This window comes from Perna viridis, chromosome 8 (genome assembly GCF_037379345.1).
Source record: "Perna viridis isolate PV_CMFRI_1.1 ecotype Kerala chromosome 8, ASM3737934v1, whole genome shotgun sequence".
Classification (NCBI taxonomy): Eukaryota; Metazoa; Mollusca; class Bivalvia; order Mytilida; family Mytilidae; genus Perna; species Perna viridis.
The window spans coordinates 17,586,067-17,608,605 of NC_142452.1; the positions used below are offsets into that span (position 1 = coordinate 17,586,067).

Sequence of the window (22,539 nt, forward strand, 5' to 3'; positions counted from 1 at the left end):
TGGAAATAGGGAGAGGTGGGTAGGGTCGGGCAATTTAGCCTCCTGTGGCGGAGCCCTATGGTTCCTACTCCGGGAGAATACCACAGTAGGGTTCTTTAACGTGCGAGGAACAAGGCATCTTTCCCAACGTAGTGCACCACTATGGTTTGCGGTCAGGTTTTCTGTATTATAGTCGACAACCCCAGCATGTAACACGCCAGGGGTACCCCATTCAACCACCTGGGCACACATCCCAGTTGCTCTGTGGGCAGAGCACTCTAGCCCCTGGCTAGGGTTCTGAGCACTATTTAGTCGCCTTTTACGACAAGCTTAGCGCTGCTATTCTTTTAACAGCCTGACCTGCACAGGGCGCTTATATAAGGAAAAAGTGCAGGAAAATTTCCCCGCCATTTTTCATTTCAACTAAATTTGACCTATCAATATCTTGAAAAGGCAAATGTTACAAACACTTTGACAGTAATTTCTTGAGGTTATGAGGTATAAATACTTGATAAATGCAATAAAATCTCTGTGTATTTTTTCTTCACGTGCCACACCTTATACACATTTTGCCTGATTCTTAGACGGAGAAGTACTTAAAATCTATTTTGCTTTTGATTTCAGGTTGATGTTCCCATCTAAATTTATGCTGTTGTTTTTTTGTCTCAGGACATATGTCACTTTGAACATAGTTTTTCTTGGCTTCACATGAACATGGTGGTTGCACAAGGGTTAAAATTCAACTTTTCAGAGCACACTGCAAAAAATTCAAACAAATATTCATGTAAAGGGTTACTAAGTTATCTTTTCATTTGAATATCTGTTTGACCATGTCCATCAGCTTCGTGGAATTAAAAAAAAAAACACTTTACATCATGTTGGTAAAACATTTATGAAATAAACTAAAATAAGTGAACAATAAAAGCAATTTTAAAAACTTTTCTTTGATAAGATTGTGTGCATTTATCCAATTTGTTAAGTTTTTAATCAACTTGTTAAAATCATTAGGTTAAAATATTTTTTTTTAACAGATACCGTTCTCTGTTCTTGTATTTGCAGTATGGAGAAGCCAAATTTAATATGGATGAAAAAGATGATTTCATAACTTTTTAAAAATTTTTCTTCTTTTTTGTACTAATGGAATAAACATTTAGAGACCTTAAGTGGAAATTTGGAAGAAGAATGTTTGAATGAAAAAAAAAGATAATATAAGACCAAACCTCAAATGACTGAAGTGAATTATTGTAGTGAAAAAAGATACTTAAGCACTTTAATTAACTAATTCCAATCAAATTAAGTAATCTGCTGAGTACCTTCTCCAAAAAAAAAAAAAAAAAATTTAAAACATGAAGCCATTTCTTCTGAACCACATCCTGAGACAATTGAAGAGTGATTTAAGTACCTTCAATCAGGAAACCAGGCAATTAGGTATGTTTTACCATCTACATGTACAAAATCAAAAGAAGATAAATATCAGAAAACAATCATTATTATTTTAATCCCTGAACCCAAACTAACCTTAGGTTTAGGTGACTGTACAGGTTTAACAATCCAAGCATAGTCAGGCTTGACAAGACGTAATGCATTAATGGCAGCTAAATAGCACTGGGACTGTCTCTCCAAACCTCGTTTACCTGGACATTCTCTACTTAACCTCATTCCATGCTCGTACATTACACTGCCAGCTAAAAAAAGAGTAAGACTTGTCACATTTAAATAAAAGAATTAACATCTGAAAAAAGTCAATACAGTAATGATAATGAAGACATGTAAATTCCCATTCTTTTAACAGACATGATTTTACGAGGTCTACAAAGTGGAAATCAGTGAAATTGGAAGTAAATATACAGTAAAAAAGAATTGTAAGGGTAAAATCCAGATTTGAAATAGCAGAATTCTCCTAAAAAGCAGAAAAAAAATCATGTCTGCTTTAAATACATGTCCACATACCAGAAATTTTTTGTACTCGCATAACCTTTGATTTGGCTACCAAAATCAGCATGTTCACTTGTACTATAATCTATGAAGTCTGTTGAAGAAATCTTGAATCTCAGTAATTTGAAGTTTCATCAATCAAACCAAGTACATTTAACTAACAATAATTTCAATACCTGTATAAGGGTATATAACCCAGATTACAAGTCATATGTTATGAATATCATGCATACCCTTCCTCCAATTACTTTTGTTGACATGGAAAGCATATAAAAGATCATAGTAATTTTGTGTTGTAAGATCTACTGATCTGGCCCTGCTCTCTAAGATGGAGACAACATCATCCTCTAGATCAACATAGGGAAAGGAAACAATCGACTGGAGATCTCCTCTCTCACTCAAAGTCACAAGCAACTGACGTAAACAATCCTTCCTCCTAGAAAATTTAAAACTTTCATGTCAAATCAACAGTAAAATTTGCTGTTAAGATGATTTTACAGTGATAGAACTTACATGGAGTGGGTATACAATTTTTGGAGCAGCAAAATCTTAAAAGATATAAGTAATTTTTAGTATGTAGTTAATCAGAGTGCAAAATAAACATTGCATAAGGTAAAAAAATAATTTGTAATTGTACACATATATCAATAACTCCTCTGATTTTTAAGCTTAAATGATTTTGACCATATTACAATATTACATGTACCAATTTTAACTGCTTTAAATCAGGCTATACCTATCTATGAGATGAGTAATAGCATCTGAGAATAGAACTTGAAACCCTACCTTGATGGGTCAGGATTATCAACCATAGCCTTGTATGCCTCCTCATTATGTTCTAATTCTAATTCATACTTAAATACTTTGGACCACAGTGTAGCCTACAACAGACAAGTCATATTTAATTACTTTGGACCTAAGTGGAGCCTACAACAGACAAGTCATACTTAAATACCTTGGACCACAGTGTAGCCTATAACAGACAAGTCATACTTAAATACTTTGGACCACAGTGTTGCCTACAACAGACAAGTCATACTTAAATACCTTGGACCACAGTGCTGCCTACAACAGACAAGTCATACTTAAATACCTTGGACCACAGTGTTGCCTACAACAGACAAGTCATACTTAAATACTTTGGACCACAGTGTAGCCTACAACAGACAAGTCAAATTTAATTACTTTGGACCTAAGTGGAGCCTACAACAGACAAGTCATACTTAAATACCTTGGACCACAGTGTAGACTACAATAGACAATTCATACTTAAATACCTTGGACCACAGTGTTGCGTACAACAGACAAGACATACTTAAATACCATAGACCACAGTGGAGCCTACAACAGACAAGTCATACTTAAATACCTTGGATCACAGTGTAGACTACAATAGACAATTCATACTTAAATACCTTGGACCACAGTGAAGCCTACAACAGACAATTCATAATTAAATACCTTGGACCACAGTGTTGCGTACAACAGACAAGACATACTTAAATACCATAGACCACAGTGGAGCCTACAACAGACAAGTCATACTTAAATACTTTGAACCACAGTGTAATCAAAAACAGACAGTTCACACTTAAATACTTTGGACCAGAGTGTAGCCTACAACAGACAATTTATACTTAAATACCTTGGACCACAGTGTAGACTACAATAGACAATTCATACTTAAATACCTTGGACCACAGTGAAGCCACAGGGTAGTGATATGCGTCTAGTGCAGTAGTGATCGAACGTCTCTAGATCGCTACTGACGCTGGCTAGTCTACTTGTAGACGAAAAGGGGAGCAGCGTAAGCAGAAGCCTTCCTCTGCCAGTACATAGCCTCTACACTACCAAGACTCCTTCAATTTGCCTCCCCGAGGTAACACACGGTAACTTGGGTCTAGTACTCAAGGCTAACATGAAGGGGATCTCGGAGTAACAAGGACCCTAGAAGTGCAGAGTGCAGGCCCACCGGCACGTGGAACATGCCCTGGCTCTCACCAACCTTGCCCCACCTATGGGTTAAATAGATTGCTGCCTTGTGATGGACTGTTGAGTCAAAGGCTACGGGAGACAACCCAGACAGAAAACGATGGTCAGACTGGGATCAAACCTTTGGAAGGGAACCTGTCTAGGAGAGGAAATTCTGATATAAAACCCGGCTCGAAAGGAGTCGTCACCCATGGTAGGGAACCTATCTAGGAGAGCAAACTCTGATACAAAAGCATGTGAGGGACTTGCTGACCACCACATTAAAATAAAGCTGAAGCTAGAGGGCCAACCCCCCACTAGTGGATACAAATGGTTACAGAAACGATTACAGTAAAAGTCATTCCTCGGACTCGTCAACGACTAGAGAAAGAGGACCAAACCAAACATTGAGGACAGCAAATGACGCGAAAGCTGATGAAGTTGTTCTCACCAAAACAACCAACAACCATAGGCACTTGGATTGTTAGAACAATGTATCAAAGTGGCAAAAGCTTGCAAATTGCGAACGAAATGGATAGATACAATATCGAAATTCTAGGACTCAGCAAAGTAAGATGGAATACAGCTGGAATGACAACACTATCTTCAGGTCATACGGTCATATTCTCAGGAAATCCAAATGAAGACGACATACATGACAAAGGCATGGGATTCATGCTTACAAAGAAAGCCAAGAAATCGCTTTTGGAGTGGAATCCAATATCTGCAAGAGTGATATCAGCTAGATTTGACACTCGATTCCAGAAAACAACATTTATACAGGTGTATGCACCAACAAACACCGCAGACGAAGATGATAAAAATGACTTCTACAACCTATTACAATCAGATGTTGATGCCGTTCCTAAAAGAGACATCTTTATCATCTTAGGAGATCTGAATGCCAAAGTAGGTGATGACAGAGGAGGTAGAGAAAGGGAGATAGGACCACATCGAATAGGGCAAATGAATGAGAACGGAGAGATGTTTGCTGACTTTTGCGCTATAAACAGTCTAGTAATTGGCGGTACTTGGTTTCCACATAAATCTTGTCATAAAACCACCTGGATTTCACCATCTGGAGACACTGAAAACCAAACAGACCACATAACAATAAGCCGTCGATGGAGATTTTCATTACAAGATGTACGAACAAAACGTGGAACAGACGCAGCATCAGATCACCACCTTGTAATTGGAAAAATTAAACTCAAGCTTTTAACAACAAAGAAAAGAGAGACTACAAACAGGAAGTTTAATGTTGAGAAGTTTAAAGATCAGAAAGTGAAAGAAAACTTCCAAATTACACTCAGGAACAGATTTAGTACTTTATTAGATCTTGACAACGAAGAAATGAACAATGATATTGATGACATCTGGAACTCAACAAAGACAGCCATTCTGGAAGCATGCGAAGAAACAGTTGGTTTCATTCAAGTGAAAAGAAAGAAATGGATGTCAGATCAAACATGGGATACAATATCTGAAAGAAGGGAAATAAAAGAAAAGTTGACGAGTGCCAAAACCAGACAGCAAAAGAAAAACCTGCAAGACCTTTACAGCGCAAAAGACAGAGAAGTGAAGAAAAGCTGTAAAAGAGATAAAAGAAACCATGCTGAAAAGTTAGCAGTAGAAGCTGAAAACGCCTGCTTAAAAGGAGACATCAAAACATTGTATAACATCACAAGACAACTCAGTGGAAAGATCTCTCAAAATGAAAATTTACCAGTCAAAGATAAAAACAACAATACCCTCACAAAGCTAGAAGATCAGCTTGACAGATGGAAAGAACACTTTAGTGAGGTATTGAACAGACCACCACCAACAAATCCACCAATACTTGAAGAAGGTCCAACACTTAACATAGAGACTGACAAAATTACCGAAAATGAAGTAAGAAAAGCCCTAAAACATCTTAAGAATGGGAAAGCAGCGGGAATCGATGGCATACCACCAGAAGCCCTCAAGTCCATGAATGACACTACCATTCAATATCTTCTTGGGCTATTAAACCAGATATGGGAAAAAGAAAAAATTCCAAAAGACTGGCAAAAGGGACTCTTGGTAAAACTACCTAAAAAGGGGGACAAATCCAATTGCAACAACTGGAGGGGAATAACTCTTTAGTCCATTCCTAGTAAAATCTTATGCAGTATAATCTTACAAAGAATGAAAGAAGAGACTGATAGCAAGCTGAGAGATGAACAAGCTGGATTTAGACAAGAACTATCATGTGTCGACCAGATTGCTACACTCAGAATAATTATTGAGCAAACGATCGAATGGCAGTCATCCCTATATCTAAACTTTATTGACTTCCAGAAAGCATTTGACAGCATAGATCATCAGGTCTTGTGGAACATTCTAGGACACTATGGGATTCCACCTAAGATTATTTCCATGATTAAGTTACTGTATGAAGAATTCTCTTGTCAGGTCATACATGCTGGTACATTGACAGATCCTTTCCCTGTAACAACTGGCGTAAGGCAAGGATGCATTCTCTCTCCCCTTCTCTTTCTCATAGTCATCGATTGTATAGCAACAACAGCTTACAACGACCCTCATGGTATACAATGGACACTAACATCTCGTCCAGAAGACCTCGAATTTGCAGACGACATATGCACACTATCGCATCGTCTTCAAGATTCCCAACACCAGGTCAACCATCTCGAAGAAACAGCTAAAAGAACAGGATTGTATATCCCACAACAGACAATTCATACTTAAATACCTTGGACCACAGTGTTGCCTACAACAGACAATTCATAATTAAATACCTTGGACCACAGTGTTGCGTACAACAGACAAGTCATACTTAAATACCTTGGACCACAGTGCTGCCTACAACAGACAAGTCATACTTAAATACCTTGGACCACAGTGTTGCCTACAACAGACAAGTCATACTTAAATACCTTGGACCACAGTGTTGCCTACAACAGACAATTCATAATTAAATACCTTGGACCACAGTGTTGCCTACAACAGACAATTCATAATTAAATACCTTGGACCACAGTGCTGCCTACAACAGACAAGTCATACTTAAATACCTTGGACCACAGTGTTGCCTACAACAGACAAGTCATACTTAAATACTTTGGACCACAGTGTAGCCTACAACAGACAAGTCAAATTTAATTACTTTGGACCTAAGTGGAGCCTACAACAGACAAGTCATACTTAAATACCTTGGACCACAGTGTTGCCTACAACAGACAATTCATAATTAAATACCTTGGACCACAGTGTTGCGTACAACAGACAATTCATACTTAAATACCTTGGACCACAGTGCTGCCTACAACAGACAAGTCATACTTAAATACCTTGGACCACAGTGCTGCCTACTACAGACAAGTCATACTTAAATACCTTGGACCATAGTGTAATCTACAACAGACAAGTCATACTTAAATACTTTGGACCACATTGTAATCTAAAACAGACAGTTCACATTTAAATACTTTGGACCGCAGTGTAGCCTACAACAGACAATAAATACATCAGTCATACTGTGTAAAGGTCATCTCAAATTCTACAACTGCAAATATAGCAGTACACTTTGAAGCTTCCAAGGAAATTTATTATTGTGGACAATTTAATACCATTAAGCTGGAAATTATCACAAGGTTTTGGGAATCACAAAAATAAAAGCTCACCAAATTTGAGTCAAGATATTTACATGTAATGTCAATTTCACTGAATCTCAAGATGGAAAAAAAATACTGAAAATTTAACACCTCTATTTATAGAGCAAATCATGAAATTTGGCACCCGTGAAAATTACCTGCTATACAGTAGTAAATATATAAACCAGATTAAAGTAAATTAGTATGTCTTGAAAAGCACCAGCATTTCTCTGACTACAAAATTCCAGGGCAAATCAATAATAATATTTTGCCAAATAAAATCTTATTTACCAGAGATAGAAGCACTAGCCTGATAGACTGCCAAATAAAAACAGTTAGCATTGTGAAGGACTGGTTAGTATCAAGAAAAATGTAAAAATCTAGATAGAACAAGAATAAAAGTGAGAAAAAAATGAAGAGTTTGCAACAAATTTTCTTACCATATGAACCTTTTAATTCAAAAATACTATTTTTTTTTTCTATAGAAAATATAGATAGGGAGATTAACCTACCACATCTGGGTCATCATCATCAGCAATACTAATGGCTGTTTTAGCAAAAGATACCACAACATCTGGTGCTCCAAACTCCTCAAATTGTTTCAAAACCTGAAATAAATGAAATATATCCAACTGCTATCAATATGTAAAATATAAAAGAGCTGATACAATTGAGGAATTAAATGATGACTTGTTTTGAAACATGGAAAGTGCTCTATATCAATGTGACAATAATTTCTTTTCACATGCAACTATTAGCTTGAAGCTAAGGGCCTTCATTTGAGTCACCTCTGTATCAATTGTGAATTTTCTTTAATGCATATAACAGCACATGATAAGCCTGCCCCTTTTATTAATGTTTCAATTCCAGTAACTCTGAAACTTAGAACTGAATAAAAATGAAACTGAACTGAAAGTTATGTGTACAAATTATGAAATTGTTTTAAAATCAAGTAACACAACATAAAACTTACCTTCAGATAGAAGAGTACTTCTAACTTTCGCACCTCCTCCTCATCACTCTGTAGGATAGTTTGATGGAGGAAAGGTTCATGTGCTACACCCTCTCTTGCCTCTGTGAAACATTTTGCAGCTTTCTGAGGCTCACTGAAACATAATATAACAGTGGATGCATAAGAGTACAAAATGTTTCTACTCAATTCCTTTGTATCACATTAAATTTGATGTGAATAACGTTTTCAATGTTGTTAGAATGCTTTTAACCAACCTGTTTTTGCAAACAAGTTATTTTCACTAGCAAACAAGATATAATTGTGAATATATCCCCACAAATAAGTCTCTTTGTATCGGAATACATGTTAAAGAGATTGTTGGTCCCAAAAATAAATAGTAATGAAATCTAATTCATATCCTGAAATACGAATTAGCTGGTTTCAGTGTATTCAATTTAAAACAAAACAAAGATTTCTTATCACTTTATGATCTTTTTATATAATGTATAAGTATTAAGCCCCATGCAATATAAATTCCTTTGAACAGTCCTTTACAATAAAAAAATCTATGACATTACATCTCATTCGATCATTGTGGACACACTGAGGATCTGTCAATCTCTTTATTCAAGGATAAAAATTAGCAGTCGCCCAGTAGCCCATGGCTACTAGATTTTGAGCTGGGCTACCTAACTTTTGGGTAAAATTTAGTTGATCGTAGAGAAAATATTAAACAAAAATTTGGTCTGGGCTACCAGCTTGTATTTCTAGTTTTTACCCCTGTTATAATCAACATATTGAATTATTTTAAGATAAAATACATGTACATATCAATTGAATTAAGTCTCAAAATCAGAGATCAATGGAAATCAATAAAGACCTGGTACAAAAAACCATCAAAATCCCTAAAGTGTTTTGAATTATTCTACAATATGTGAATGTGGTAGGAGGAATACAATATACCATTATATATGTACATGAAGATTATTTACAGACAGAGGTAAAAAGAACTCACTCAAAATGTAAATAAGCCATGCCCAGCATGAATCTATGTGATGCTGCATTCATTTCACACCAGATACTCAGCTGGTTAACATACTGTTGTAAGGGTAAGTACTGACATGTCTTCATAAGAAACTCTGGGAATGTAAAACTCTCATTCATTGGCCATCTGATGGTGTTGCTAAGGAAACAACTCTACAGTTTATGAAAATCTTTTATTCAAAATAGAACTCCACCAATTGTATGTTTTTTTTGCATTGTATCTGAATGCACTTAATTATATTACTGTGAAAGCATTATTGTTTGTGGATTTTGTGGGTTTGATAAAACATGAAATTTGGTTCTCAACGAAAAGGAAATTTTCCATTCATTTGTATGATGGAGTGTCAAATTCACTAATTCAATAATCCACGAACTAATCATTAAAATCGGTACCCATGGATAAAAGTACTTTCACAGTAAATGATCTTAGAAGAAGTACCATAACTTACAGAGAACAGAGCACTAGAAATGTTGTAATCATTTAACCATTTAGAAGACAGCTTACAAAACATATGGACAGATAGACTGATGTCTACCCAGTAAGTTTGCAAATAATACGTTTTGAGCATAAGTGTCGAATAGCGAGTAGTATAAGTTACTTCATGAAACTGAGTTGGCCACTACTGATTGAATCACCATTACCCAGTGAAATTCCTTATGTAGCTAGCCAGACAATTGGCAAGGAGATTTAAGCATTCTATCAAACACAGATTTAACTAACTGGAAAATGATAAAGAGTTAAAATCTCCTCATCAATTGTTTAGTGAACTATATAACTTAAATAATGGTCTTTCAATCAAGGGAACACCAACTCTATTTCCTGAAGTTAAGTCTATTAATGTAAACCCTGTAGTTAAGTAATAAACATCAACTCAACTTCCTGAAGTCAAGTGTATTAACATCAACTCTACTTCCTGAGGTAATGTGTGTAAACATTAACTCTATTTCCTGAAGTTAACAGTGGTACTGACTTTAATTTGTTTCTAATCATAGCACCATCAAAGGATACAATAACTGAGCTGTAAACTTTGCCAATCCCAATACACCAGTTGTCCATGTACCAGTGTTCTCATCGTCAATTGATCCTGTCTTTGACAATTCAGTTCTAGCTCTTGTACCACCAACATCCATCAGAAACAGCTCAGTAATGGTCACATTTTGACTCGCTGAAATAATATACTGTAAATCAACGAATATGGCCCATTTAGTGAAAAATGAATAGCAAAATCCTAGTAATTTAGAAATACTACGCTGAAATATTTTAATTAGGTAAACAAACAGAAAAAGAACAAAACATAACACAAATAATGTGTGGACATAACATAAACCTTACACGGCTATTCTTATGTCAAGCAAAGACTGAAAATCTATTTTTAACCCAAGCCACAAACTTACATAAATCATAGTTATATACAGTAGAAGAATGAATCAAATTTAACATGATTAATAGCTATACACAAAGTTAATATACCTCAGTAACAATCCTAGAACAATGTTTCATTTATTTCTTTTTTCTTTATCAAGAACTTAACCAATACAATATTACCATTATCTCCCACACTACCTCAGTACTGATATTAGTGACAGATGCTCTCTAGTCGGTACCTCAGTACTGATATTAGTGACAGGTGTTTTCTAGTCGGTACCTCAGTACTGATATTAGTGACAGGTATTTTCTAGTCGGTACCTCAGTCCTGATATTAGTGACAGGTGTTTTCTAGTGGCTACATCAGTACTGATATTAGTGACAGGTATTTTCTAGTCGCTACCTCAGTACTGATATTAGTGACAGGTGTTTTCTAGTGGCTACATCAGTACTGATATTAGTGACAGGTGTTTTCTAGTCAGTACCTCAGTCCTGATATTAGTGACAGGTGTTTTCTAGTGGCTACCTCAGTCCTGATATTAGTGACAGGTGTTTTCTAGTGGCTACATCAGTACTGATATTAGTGACAGGTATTTTCTAGTCGCTACCTCAGTACTGATATTAGTGACAGGTATTTTCTAGTCGCTACCTCAGTCCTGATATTAGTGACAGGTGTTTTCTAGTCGGTACCTCAGCACTGATATTAGTGACAGGTGTTTTCTAGTGGCTACATCAGTACTGATATTAGTGACAGGTGTTTTCTAGTCGGTACCTCAGTACTGATATTAGTGACAGGTGTTTTCTAGTGGCTACATCAGTACTGATATTAGTGACAGGTGTTTTCTAGTCGGTACCTCAGCACTGATATTAGTGACAGGTGTTTTCTAGTGGCTACATCAGTACTGATATTAGTGACAGGTATTTTCTAGTCGCTACCTCAGTACTGATATTAGTGACAGGTGTTTTCTAGTGGCTACCTCAGTCCTGATATTAGTGACAGGTGTTTTCTAGTCGGTACCTCAGCACTGATATTAGTGACAGGTATTTTCTAGTCGCTACCTCAGTACTGATATTAGTGACAGGTGTTTTCTAGTAGCTACCTCAGTCCTGATATTAGTGACAGATGTTTTCTAGTGGCTACATCAGTACTGATATTATTGACAGGTGTTTTCTAGTGGCTACCTCAGTACTGATATTAGTGACAGGTGTTTTCTAGTGGCTACATCAGTACTGATATTATTGACAGGTGTTTTCTAGTGGCTACCTCAGTACTGATATTAGTGACAGGTGTTTTCTAGTGGCTACATCAGTACTGATATTATTGACAGGTGTTTTCTAGTGGCTACCTCAGTACTGATATTAGTGACAGGTGTTTTCTAGTGGCTACCTCAGTACTGATATTAGTGACAGGTGTTTTCTAGTGGCTACATCAGTACTGATATTATTGACAGGTGTTTTCTAGTGGCTACCTCAGTACTGATATTAGTGACAGGTGTTTTCTAGTGGCTACCTCAGTACTGATATTAGTGACAGGTGTTTTCTAGTGGCTACATCAGTACTGATATTATTGACAGGTGTTTTCTAGTGGCTACCTCAGTACTGATATTAGTGACAGGTGTTTTCTAGTGGCTACATCAGTACTGATATTATTGACAGGTGTTTTCTAGTGGCTACCTCAGTACTGATATTAGTGACAGGTGTTTTCTATTAGCTACCTCAGTCCTGATATTATTGACAGGTGTTTTCTGTCAACTATCTCAGTACTGATATTATTGACAGGTGTTTTCTAATGGCTACCTCAGTACTGATATTAGTGACAGGTGTTTTCTAGTGGCTACCTCAGTACTGATATTAGTGACAGGTGTTTAGTAGTAGCTATGTTGATTCAGGTGAGGAATTTTTGCCTGAGTATAGTTCAAGATAGCGAAAAAATGCAATAAAAAGCAACAATGCAAGAAGATAAGAAGCAGAATTTGGTACTTACCTCCCTTCTGTGTTCCAATATACCCTTGTCCTAACTCTAAGGATGCTAACTGTCTCATGTTGAATTCCCTGAAATTCATAGAGTTTCATCCTGTTAGGTAATGAGTTCAATAGAAGTTTAAATGATAAACTAGCTTTTAAAAGGTCAAAATTTACTGAAACATGCTGCCTCAAAGTGTCCAGTTTAGTGTACAATAGATGACAATATTGTACCAGTCTTGATCTACCGATAAACCGAACTAGATGAGGCCCTTATCGGGCAAGTAAGGCTCTCGAAATTCAAACAGCCCATGACGACCTTTTTATCAAACTTCAGCAGACAAAATGTTTCATGACCCAAGGGAATGAAACTAACAGAAGTCCGGTAGTTCTGTGCCACCCTAATTTTGGAGAGGACTCCTTAAAAAAATTTCATGGAAGTCGTATGGACTATCTAAATTTTGCCTTATTTTTCATAAGATCTAAGAACAGAACCGTCATTACCGTCTGTGGACTACCTATTTTACATCTGAAGTAGTCCTGTTGACCTCCGAACAAATGAAGTTAAAGTCAAACACTGGTGTCCGTCATTTACATGCTCAGATCAAGAATACACTTACTGGTAAAAAAAAAAAAAAACATTTTTGTAGATATTTAAAGATAAATATTGGAATTTGTGTTATTTCATCATATACTATGCTGTAACAAAATATCTGAACAAGAGAACAGATTATCGTATACACACTAGTACACCTAGATGTAGAAGAATCTTACAATGAGCTGGTATAGGTGGAGCTTGCCACAAAGAATCTTACACTGAGCTGGTATAGGTGGAGCTTGCCACAAAGAATCTTACATTGAGCTGGTATAGGTGGAGCTTGCCACAAAGAATCTTACATTGGGCTGGTATAGGTGGAGCTAGCCACTAAGAATCTTTCATTGAGCTGGTATAGGTGGAGCTTGCCACAAAGAATCTTACATTGAGCTGGTATAGGTGGAGCTTGCCACAGTTTCTGTTGTCCATTTCAGTGTTATATAAGACTGTACCATTGTACATGACTGGGGAATAAACTCATGAACAATCTCATCTGCTGTTCCTTGATTTATCCCAATCTGAAAGAGAAGGGTAAATGTATATTCTGAAAGCCATTCCAAGTTAATTTCTTGGTTCTACAGCTATTTGTCATGAACATTAGGAAGGGAGGGAAGCATTTATAAAACTTTTTCTTGTTCTGAAAAAGTGATGAGAGTGTGCTCTTTTAAATTTGTTCATAACCAGTAACCAGAGATGTTGCGACATGCACTAAACAAATGCATGTACCTCTGCACCAAATGTTAGACTCACTATTAGAGATCTGCCATTAGGAACTTTATGTTCTAGCTTGACAGATTTTTTCAGTCCATGGTTTAGTGTTTGACACTGTGTAAATATGATTATAAAATAAATGACCTAAATAATAAATCCAGTTATAATTATGTTTCTTGTCAAGCTATATATATAATTACTTAAAAGTCAGTCATTCAGTCATTTCACCCACATCTGTATATTTTACTACATGTTCAATGGTTGATTTGCCTTACAAAGGTTAGAAAATGGCAAGATTCATCTACAATAAACTAACCCAGACCTTTCATTAAGAGGCAATACCAGGTACTTTTACTCTTCTAGACTACTGAAAGGTACCTCCAGAATTTTAAAGTTTCATAGATATTTATTAAGCAAAATGATGCAAAGTACCTCCTACAAAACCAAAGGTACCTGCACTGCAAAATAAAATAATGAAATCCCTGCTAACCTTATCTAAACATAATGAAATCCCTGCTAACCTTATCTAAACATAATGAAATCCCTGCTAACCTTATCTAAAATAATGAAACCCCTGCTAACCTTATCTTGCAGTCTGAGAGCAGCCAACAACAATATCACAACATCCCTGACTACCCTCAGTCTGGTATCAGCTATCTGCTGTAATGTCTTTGACACAATTTCTACTCCTGCAGCACTTGATAATAACCTCTCACACAAGAAATTCTGGTTTGCATTCACATCTGGAAATTAATAATAAAGATTAAATGTTGTACATTAGAGAAATAATATGTTGAAAGTAAGAAAAAAAACCAACAAATTTTCTCCCTGTAAATTTAATAGTAACTATAATGTACAATGAACAAAACCAATCTATGTGTTCATGTGTCATAATTTCAGGATAAAATGTTTAATCACTTCTAATAAGCAGAAGAACACCATATTAACCACATATAAACTGTACATACATATAGAAAATTCCTGATCATATTAATATTGTCAATTTTGATATGCAGTACACATGTTTGAAGGGGTAACCTTTCATCAACAGCATTAGAATTCAATATATAGGACAATATAAATCAATCAGTAATTGTATACAATAAGTACTCAAAACCAAAAAACTAATGAAATATAAAGCAAAATCCATCACAGGGAGGTTGAACCATGCATAATTCAAGGAATGAAGCTTCAGTGTCTTAGGGATTTTGAAATTTGTGACAATAACCTAAGCATATTATGGATTTATTGCCCACATAGTAAATTACAGGTAATATGTATGACAATCAGCAAAGGACTGGTGTATTTCTCATAGATACTTGTATGTTTAGGATACAGCTAATTCACATGATCCTTCAAGAAGTGTCCCCATGAAATTCCTTAACTTCTAAATGGCAATTAAAGTATACACCATTTTGTACAATCTTTTCATTTTTGTTCCATTTTCATCAATTCTAATATATTTATTCCACTTTCATCAAATCTTAACAATGCTGACACCACCCATTTTTTTATACCTGAGTCATCCATCATGTATTCTTGGTCCTGTCTGGTCTGGACATCAAGAGTCTGAAGCAGCTCCCTGAAAGCTGGTTGAAGATGAGAGACAGTCTGTAACAATGCACCTAGAGAATCTGCTGCTGTGGAACAGTCAATCAAACTGAAATACATGTAACAAACTACATGTAGAAGGAATTCAGTTATAAAACTTATGCTATGAAAACCTCCTTAACAAGAACAACTACATGTACATACCTAAAGTGTAAGATAACAATGTTACAGCACAGACATGATTTGTTAGACATACTGATTGTGGCAGGGCTCTAATTACATGTATGTAAAGACAAGTGTTGACTCAGTTCAATGATAATACAAAGAAAATCCCTTTATCAGAATTAAATAAAGCCAAAACAAGAAGCAAAGATTTTCAAAGTGAGTGAATAGTTATAAATGTTAAGAGTCAAATGTTTAAAAAAACAAAACAAAAACAAAAGTAGGTACCCACTTAGACAAGGTCAGTCAAATGAAAAATGTAGACATTCAAAAACATTAAAACAATTTCTTTTATACAAACCAATACAAAATTGTGTACAAGTTAAATACTGAGGTTTCTGAACAAATATTCATAATTATATAACAGTAACTTCTGGATTTTCAGTAATCATAATCAGTGCTAAATAAAGATACATGTACCTAGTGTTAAAGAAAAGTTCGTCAACAATCTGCTCTGCCAAGTTTCTAACATCTTCTTTGAGGGAAATCTGATATTCAAATTGTGATGTAATGTCTTCAGTTAACTTTCCCTCTATCAACTGCAGGCACATGGATAAGGTACCAATATCATTCTTCAGTGTCATGTCTAAGAAAACAATAATTAGATAAATGAAGCACTAATGAAGCAGAACTCATTCTGTACCAATGACCATACTTATCTGAATGACTTATTCAATACATGTAAGGTGTAAAACACTCATATTGATTTAAATCTGACTTCCTTGTGTTGTGTGAATCACCATTAACTTCTGGCATAAATATACATGTATATACATGTACTAACAATGAATACCAAGACTTACCACATATTTTGAAGAAAATATAAGGTTTCTTCATTAGTGGTTGTGTCATCAGTGTTTGATTTCTGACATATATATAAATGTAAATGGTTGGTTTAGACAATTTTTTAAATTTCCCAAGGTTTAGCTTTGACAGTATTCTTACTTACTCTTAAGTTTAGTTTAGATAGATTTCTAGTTAATTTGAATTAGACAAGTTTTCCTATTTGGAAGGTTTCTTCGCACCAAAATCCCACCAAAACACCAATCAACCCAAACAGGATAAGATTGTATAACATCAATTTTTTCCTATTTTTTTCTCTAACTTTTGTTACAATAATCTAAAGGGAAAAATAAGCCAACAATTTTCCTTGTTGGTGTCACTTCTCCAATTTGTCTTTGACAGGGAGAAGTTTGTGTAGTAGATTACATAGTTTGTTGTTTGTTGTGGTTTAACGTCCGAGCAGCAATATTTCAGCTATATTCAGACGATGAACATGAAATTGATGATAAAATGAACAAGGGATGGGACACAAGGACAATGGGGTCGACAAATTTGATTGCCACTGGAAATAGGGAGAGGTGGGTAGGGTCGGGCAATTTAGCCTCATGTGGCGGAGCCCTATGGTTCCTACTCCGCAAGAATACCACAGTAGGGTTCTTTAACGTGCGAGGAACGTGGCATCTTTCCCAACATGGTGCACCACTATGGTTTGCGGTCAGGTTTTCCGTATTATGGCCTGACAACCCCAGCATGTAACACGCCAGGGGTACCCGATTCAACCACCTGGGGCACACATCCAAGTTGCTCTATGGGCAAAGCGCCCTAGCCCCCGGCTAGGGTTCTAAGCACTATTTAGTCGCCTTTTACAACAAGCTTAGCGCTGCTGCAGGCCTATCCTTTTAACACCCGGACCTGCACGGGGCAGTACATTACATAGAGAAAAATATCAATATTGTTATTTTTCAAACAAAATTTAGTAAAACTTGTCATCAATGTCTAGATTATGCTATAAATAACCCTCAATCTGAAGTCCTACCATGCATATCATTATCATCTTGGTCCAGTGTCCAGTGTCCACTACCAAGAAACAAATCTTCTATTCTGTCACATGGTCTAATGTAGCTTATACTACCCTATAAAGAATAAAGGCATGTCTTAAATGATTGGCATTAGGACATACACAAATACACAAAAAAACTAACTGTATAAAATTTTATTTCCAACAATAGAATTTAACAAAATAGAAGCTGTAAAGAGCTTGAATTGCTCACCTGGCTTCATAAGGAACATTCTATTTTTGTAAAAGCTTCCTTGTTTTTTCTTGGATATAAATCCTAACCCTCACATCTAAGGAAAAATCATATCAATTTTCACAAAATTCAGCCCAGTAGTTTCTGAGGAGAAATTTTTTTTATGTAAAAACATTAAAAAAAAAAAAAAAATGTTGAAGAAGGGCAGTAACTCCAACATGGATAAACATGTTTACATGGAAAATTGACCACAGATAGATCTCATCATACTAAACATTTTTACACAATGTCAGAATATGGCTAAACCTAATGGTTTTGGTGATTAACTTCTGTCTGACCCCTATGTTCTATTTTCAGTAATGGTGGCCATGTTTTTCAATGGATCAAAAATCCCCACAACAGTTCTATGCAGAATACCCTGAGAAACATTCATACCAAGTTTGGTTATAGTTGATCTGGTAGTGTCAGCAGAAAATTTTTGAAAGAAATAACTTAATAAATAGCAAAAAATGTTGAAAAGGGCAATAACTTCAACAGTTTAACAGAAAAATTTGATCATAGCCTGTCAGACTTAGGAGATATATGTGAAAAACTTCCGTCCCTATCTTCAAATTTTAGTAACAGTGGCCATGTTTTTTGATGTATCAAAAATCCAAACGCTAATTTAAACAGGACATTCTAAGGAATAATCATTCCAAATTTCATTGAATTCTATTCAATAGTTTCAGAGGAGAAGTTAGGATGACAGACCTGAAGTGATGGACAATGATGACGGTAGTAATGGACACCAAGTAATGGCAATTAATGGCAATAGCTCACATGGTGTATGTCAGAGAACAAAAATACTGTCAGTTATTAAGGAACAGTATTTATAAAAATCAGAGGTGATTCATGCATGTAAAAACCCATTTTTATTTCAAATTTACAAACATTTCAGACCACATATCATGTCTTAGGTTGGAATTTCAAGATAAAAAATATACAGATTGTATATGAAATTGGTGTTAAGCAAGTTATCATTATTGACTTAGTGAGAGATGAAAGTATGGTTTTCTTAAAAATACAGATTTGAATACAGAAGGGACTATCATTACGTAAAAATATAGCACATGTAAAAAAATATTGTTTATTAAATGGGTTTTTCTACACCAAGGATCATCTTTACCATAGGCAGTGTCTGAATATATATGGACTGATACTTAATATAGATAATCCATTCACAATAATCAGAATTTCATACATCCAAAGTTATGACCTTAATATTTAAGTAAGCATATAAAGTTCAATATATTTTTTTTTACCTTTTTAATGACACATATCATTCCAGTAACTGCATCAGCAAAGAGTCCCATCATCCTTGAACCGACCTATGAATAGAAATTACAAGCATCTATAAGACCTTGTCTCCATAATTACTTCATAATTAGATAAGCATCAATTATTTTTGTTGTTAAGAAACTTGACTTCCTACAGGAATATTGAAGTAAAAACATTGACATTAGGTGAAATTGAGAGAGTTCAAAAGATACACTGACCTAATCTAAATATCAATACATTGGAGTCCAGCATCTTAAAATGAGTGCTACACATAGAAATAACAATACATCATACCAAATATTAAAAAAAAATCCATCTATTGATTTCAGAAGAGTTGCCTCCATGATGTCTTGTATTGTTGGAACATGCTGAAGTCCCATAACTCCAATAAAACTTACCAAATCAAAAGCACATCTGCACTTCATAGAAATACACCACACCAAATACCATAAGAATCTGACAAGCAGATTCAGAGAAATTGTATCCTCAAAACCTTACAAACTTATGGCTACTATTACCATATCCCTTCCTCTGGGGTCAAAAATATATACTATCCTTGACAATAGGCATATCTAGTAACACAGTTTAGTCAAGCACTTACTTGTAAGTAGGAACGAAAAACAGCCAAGAATAAAATCTTTATTTTTTAAATTTTTCTGCATAATTTGGTAAAAAAGGGTGACAACAATCCTTTAAATCAGCTCCATAAAAGTGAATGCAAAATAGATATGATTGTTAGGTTTGGTAATCGCTCTTTTATATTTTGATCCAAATGAAAATTGATTATGTTCTTGGAATATCTATCAACAAAGACCCCTGAGAAGTAAATAAATTATTTACCTCCTGATACTGTACACAACATGAGTAGAATTTAGACCACTGATCTAACTGTAATTGGTAATAATCTTCCTCTGCTAACTCATTGGCTGAGGCTGCTGTACGAATCTAGAAAATAAACAGTGTCATTTATAACCACAATACATAGTTTGTTCTCTTCTTACGACAATGTACAGGAAAAAATTACAGCATTAATGGAACATTAAGTGATAACCTGCCACATAATGGTGAGAAAAGGGAGATGGCGAAATGTTCAAAATGGCGTAACTTGAAAACTACATTTAGGATTTTGCAGAAAATTGAACTTGACCTGTATTTTAACAACCATGCAAAGTTAAAAAAAAATAGTTGATCTGATCCCAAGTTGTCATCTGGAAACTGTTGGGGGATGGATGGATAGATGGGACTCGCAACTTTCAGGAGGGTATCCCATGATACCTGATCACTTTGTGTGCCGGGTTATAAAAAGGACAATTAATGATAATCTCTTTCAAAAATAAGCATTAGGCAATAATGCTTTGGCACAGGTTTATTATTATTTGTGATGCAGCTCTAGAGATATATAATTCACTTCTAAAATAAATAAGTTTGAAGACCTATTTTCAGCATTAATTTTTTTGAATCAAACAAATTTCTAGAAAATGTTTGTAATATTTCTAAATAATATAAAAATAGAATAGCCTTAATCTATTAGAAAATATTACATAAATACATCTGTAATAGGGGAAAATAAGAACCACAACTCACCGCATCCTCTACAGCTAGTGTTACTTCTTCTTTTAAGGAATTAACCTGACCTAAATTGTCAAACATGGAAATGTTGTCCATTGACCTTTTACAAACCTGAAAAACAGACGCACATTAAATTGAGAGTACCAAGTGCCCTACCAGAACCTACCTAAAGCATCCTGGTAATGGGTGTGAAATTTTCTAATACTAGATAATACTAATACTATTTTTAGTTTTACGAATCAGCTGACTCTAATTATTTGCAATTTGGAAAAAAAATAAAATGACTCATTTCGTTTTTTTTTATAATTTTTTCCAACCGACTCGGTCCTTTGCTGTTTCAAAAAAAATAAAAGGTTAAAGGTTATTGACTATATCTTTAATAGTCTTAATCTTTATTGCACTTGAAAGACATAACAGTTTTTATGGTAAAAACCATGTTGTTTACTGTTTTGAATACTTTGAAGCGAAGAGATCTGAACAGTAAGCACAGGAAAGATGCATTCATGGTCTGCATCGTTGTGTATAATCCTGGTCTTAAAACAATTAAAAACAAATTTAGAAAGGTCCAAACTGATTCTACGATAGGCCAGACTATATCTGACGAATTAGATCCGGACCTACTAATAGAAAAAATATATGGAAATAGTGCTTACATTCATGGACAGGGCCACAGTACGTTAGTTCCTCCACAGAAGTAGCAACTAACTTGCCTGTGGGAGTGATGAGTGAAATGGGGTATAAATACCTATACATTTATTGCTTGACAAATAATAAAAAGAATGTTCAACTCTATTTCTGTTTAATATTTAGGAAAAAGTGGGAAAAAAGAAGGCAGGTCCTAGAACCTTGTGGGCAGAATATCAACACATTATTTTAAAATGGTTGAAACAATGTCAGACAGAAAGAAAACAACACAATTTCCAATGCACAAACACAAATTCAACCTATTTTGTCTTAAAACCATATTAAATACGTTCAGAAAAGTATTATCTTTAACAAACAAAAAAAAAATCTTAAAAAATAAAAAAAAAATTCCAAAATGTCTCTCTCTCTTTTTTTTTTTTTATTTCATCCTCCTACTCATGACTTTGGTGAAATAATTTTGTAAAACTAAAAATTAAAAAACAATGGCCTTATCTCATTCAAACCCATCAAGACAGTTCAGTTACGGGGAGAAAACAATAGATAGGGACAGACAGAAAGCTGAATTCTGTAACCTCCACTTAAGAGAAAGGTGTAAAATAAGTTAAAACCCTTGAATATATACGTACATTTAAAGCCTTTTGTATGTCTTGTAAATTGAACCTTCCAGGTTGAAAGATATGTTGTATGTAGACTTCTCTAGGATCCTTGTGAGCAGGAACTAATAATTCATCACCCTCTGGTGTTTCTAAAATTATATCTGTCCAACCAATACCCTTCAGGTCCCTGAAGATAAATTTTCAGACATTTTGTAAACCTTATGTACATGTTTGATCTAAAATTTGAATATTAATTTTAAGTACCACATACATTTAACTTTAAATTTATTTGCTTACAGTGACACACTAGAGGTACACTGTCAAGCAGACATATAAAAAACCAACAATTCATAAAGGCAGGATGTCTGAAATTTCTATTAAACCAAAAAATATGAAGATATCTAAATTTAGACATGCCTTTGGTGAGCTGAAAAAAAAACCTGAGAAGATTTG

The 22,539-nt window shown here is 35.0% G+C and overlaps 1 protein-coding gene across 1 annotated transcript in view; it reads right to left on the reverse strand.

Moving 5' to 3' along the window:
- The window catches only part of LOC148609580 (nuclear pore complex protein Nup160-like), a 41,942-nt gene that overhangs the window by 6,427 nt on the left and 12,976 nt on the right, over positions 1-22,539 (reverse strand). Inside the window, exons 11-27 of the mRNA XM_088540447.1 lie at positions 22,117-22,273; positions 20,861-20,956; positions 20,117-20,221; positions 19,261-19,326; positions 17,746-17,842; positions 16,347-16,512; positions 15,671-15,813; positions 14,736-14,896; positions 13,827-13,960; positions 12,870-12,937; positions 10,529-10,685; positions 9,491-9,646; positions 8,497-8,629; positions 8,036-8,131; positions 2,701-2,795; positions 2,148-2,350; positions 1,498-1,664 (exon numbers count right to left, since the gene is read on the reverse strand). Coding sequence (XP_088396573.1) covers positions 1,498-1,664; positions 2,148-2,350; positions 2,701-2,795; positions 8,036-8,131; positions 8,497-8,629; positions 9,491-9,646; positions 10,529-10,685; positions 12,870-12,937; positions 13,827-13,960; positions 14,736-14,896; positions 15,671-15,813; positions 16,347-16,512; positions 17,746-17,842; positions 19,261-19,326; positions 20,117-20,221; positions 20,861-20,956; positions 22,117-22,273 — 2,200 coding nt within the window. The remainder of the gene's footprint in view (positions 1-1,497; positions 1,665-2,147; positions 2,351-2,700; positions 2,796-8,035; positions 8,132-8,496; positions 8,630-9,490; positions 9,647-10,528; positions 10,686-12,869; positions 12,938-13,826; positions 13,961-14,735; positions 14,897-15,670; positions 15,814-16,346; positions 16,513-17,745; positions 17,843-19,260; positions 19,327-20,116; positions 20,222-20,860; positions 20,957-22,116; positions 22,274-22,539) is intronic.